This window comes from Propithecus coquereli, unplaced genomic scaffold, assembly GCF_000956105.1.
Source record: "Propithecus coquereli isolate 6110/MARCELLA unplaced genomic scaffold, Pcoq_1.0 Scaffold8, whole genome shotgun sequence".
NCBI lineage: Eukaryota > Metazoa > Chordata > Mammalia > Primates > Indriidae > Propithecus > Propithecus coquereli.
In genome coordinates, this window is record NW_012154173.1 from 8,098,253 (window position 1) to 8,100,654 (window position 2,402).

General features: G+C 33.1%; 1 protein-coding gene across 1 annotated transcript in view; it reads right to left on the minus strand.

Annotated features, from left to right (window-relative positions):
* Positions 1–874: 874 nt before the first annotated feature.
* CRISPLD1 (cysteine-rich secretory protein LCCL domain containing 1) overlaps positions 875–2,402 on the minus strand; it is a 75,093-nt gene continuing 73,565 nt past the window's right edge. Inside the window, exon 10 of the mRNA XM_012663100.1 lies at positions 875–1,961. Coding sequence (XP_012518554.1) covers positions 1,910–1,961 — 52 coding nt within the window. The 3' untranslated portion in view covers positions 875–1,909. The remainder of the gene's footprint in view (positions 1,962–2,402) is intronic.

A 2,402-nucleotide genomic window follows, 5' to 3' on the forward strand; every position in this document is an offset into this window, starting at 1 on the left:
GGGTTGGTTTTCTTAAGCAATGGAAACTCGTGGAAGAGAGTAATTCCAACAGAGGGAAAGAAATACGGATGCATTGAAAAGAAATGGAGAGGGATACAAAGCAGAGGCTCCAGTTGGCACTGCAATAGTGCAGGAAAGTGATGATGGAGATCTACACTACGAGCAAATGTGAGAACCCACATACTGATGGGGTTGATGGGGCTTCCCTATTAGGGGACAGCAGTAAGGAACAGCCTGATATTGCAGGATGAGCCTGGGTAAAGTCACACCATTTACGAAGGTGGTGATGTATCTTTTGGAAAAGACAATCCCACAAAATCTGCTTTAGGTTTTGAACTTTTTAATGTATAAATCATTACATTTTGATTACCAATATTTTGAACCACTTACCTCCTGCCAATCCTTGATAAATGATCATGAAATGTTGGTGTCTATTTATATGAGACCCTCTCTTCTTTCTTTTTTCCTTTTGTATTATCCAGCTCTCTTGCTATTCCTGATGCCAACATGTAATTTATCTCCCTTTTATCCGCTCAACTCCTACTCATTTACTTGCTAAAAATATTTGAAGTATTAATTGTCTGTCAATTCCTTTATAACCACTTGATATCTTTCAGATTCTTTCCTTATACTTTAAAAATTCATCTCTCTCATTCTACTCAAATTCTCCCTTGTTAGAATACTTCTAATAATGTTTTCTCTTTCACATACAAATACCTAATTAGGTTGATTTTGCAGACTTCTGCTATTAATATGTTATTTATATTAATGCTAATAAACTCAGTTTCAAAGGCTTATAATAATGTGGTTCATTTATCTTAAAATGATTTCTAAATTAAAATAAACATGCAAAGGGAACTGAAAATAAGACTTGGAAACATGATTCATTTTAATATGTTTATAGGAAAAGAGTAAATTCACCGGCAGACAAAAAACATCACCAAAAGTAACATTTTACAGATTTTTAGTCTCAAAGCACAATACATTTTTCATAGAAACAAATATATCACCACTATAAGTACCATAATATGGCAACATTTATACACAAGGCCATTTACCATTAAGAAAATCAGTGGCAATGGTGATGTAATACATTAGCTCATCTTTGTTAAATTTTTTGCTATTATACTTCCTGGCCTGCAGGAGTATTTGCCAGGATACAAAAGGAAATATGTGACCTCAATTTTAACAATACATAGAAAGCTCTGGCTGCCCATGCTTAACCCTATATTTACTATACGATCACCAGGAATGTTTTCATACCACTAACTCTGACTAAGTAAGACCATTCCCAAGGAATCAAACATGTTAACAGATTCATTTGGATATTAAAGGGTTATTTTATACAAAATAAGAAGTGCAATATCAGAACTTAATATTCTATATGCCTAAACTTAACAGAAAAAAAAACTGTACAGGTATTAAGTGGAAAATAGTTTGAGATTACTTGGAGTAGGTAATGCCATAACACTGAACTGGGGAAAATGTGATGATAAGGTTTCTTTCAGCTTTAGAGTTGACTATTTTTAAATGCACCAGATCATTTTGTGAGGGCCATTCACATTCAATGTTTAGATTCATTTTATTAGTGGCATACACAAAGCACCATATAATATATGAAATGTAGAACAATCATGAATATGTAATTAACTGTAGAAATAACTGCTAAGAAAATATAGCAATATTTAACACAGGATTTCTAAAACCATTACATTTTCATTACTTTTCCCAAAGCTAATGTCCCATGTTTTATTCCATAGACTTTGTCTATCAAGATTTATATGCATTTGGCACTTTTTTGGACTGAAAATAGTTGACATCTTCTGTACAGTAATGTTACAGTTTTATACAAACTTCGGAAATATGGCATTTGGAATAGTCTTTATGATCCTCTTCCAAGTGTTCCATTTCACACAACAGCAAATACTCTGAATGCCTTTCCTCCCGGAGGATTCTGTAAACTGCAAAAAATACAGAAATATATTGATGTCATCTCCACAAATAATCCTTCCAATAAATCATGCTTTCTTATGACAGTCAAGAAAGCAGCTCTATAAATATGAATCCAGATGGTCAACTTTCTTAGGCTACTATAATTTATTGTTATTGGAAAGCTTGAGTGAGGATGACATAATTCTTTAAATCTTGGTTGTATGGTGGACTGCAAGTTTACTAAAGAAATTTAAGATGTGCAATGGTAATAATAGTAGTCTCTATAAAACTTCACAGATTCTAGATATCTTATTAATATATTACCTTCTTTGATCTTAATAAAGCACAGTTAGGCAGTTGCTGCTCCATTTTACCTGGGCAATACCGAGACTAAGGTTTACAACTGATTGGCATGGCTATAAGTTAAAATGGTTGCTGATACTGAGGCAATACTCTAGAATCTAGCTTAT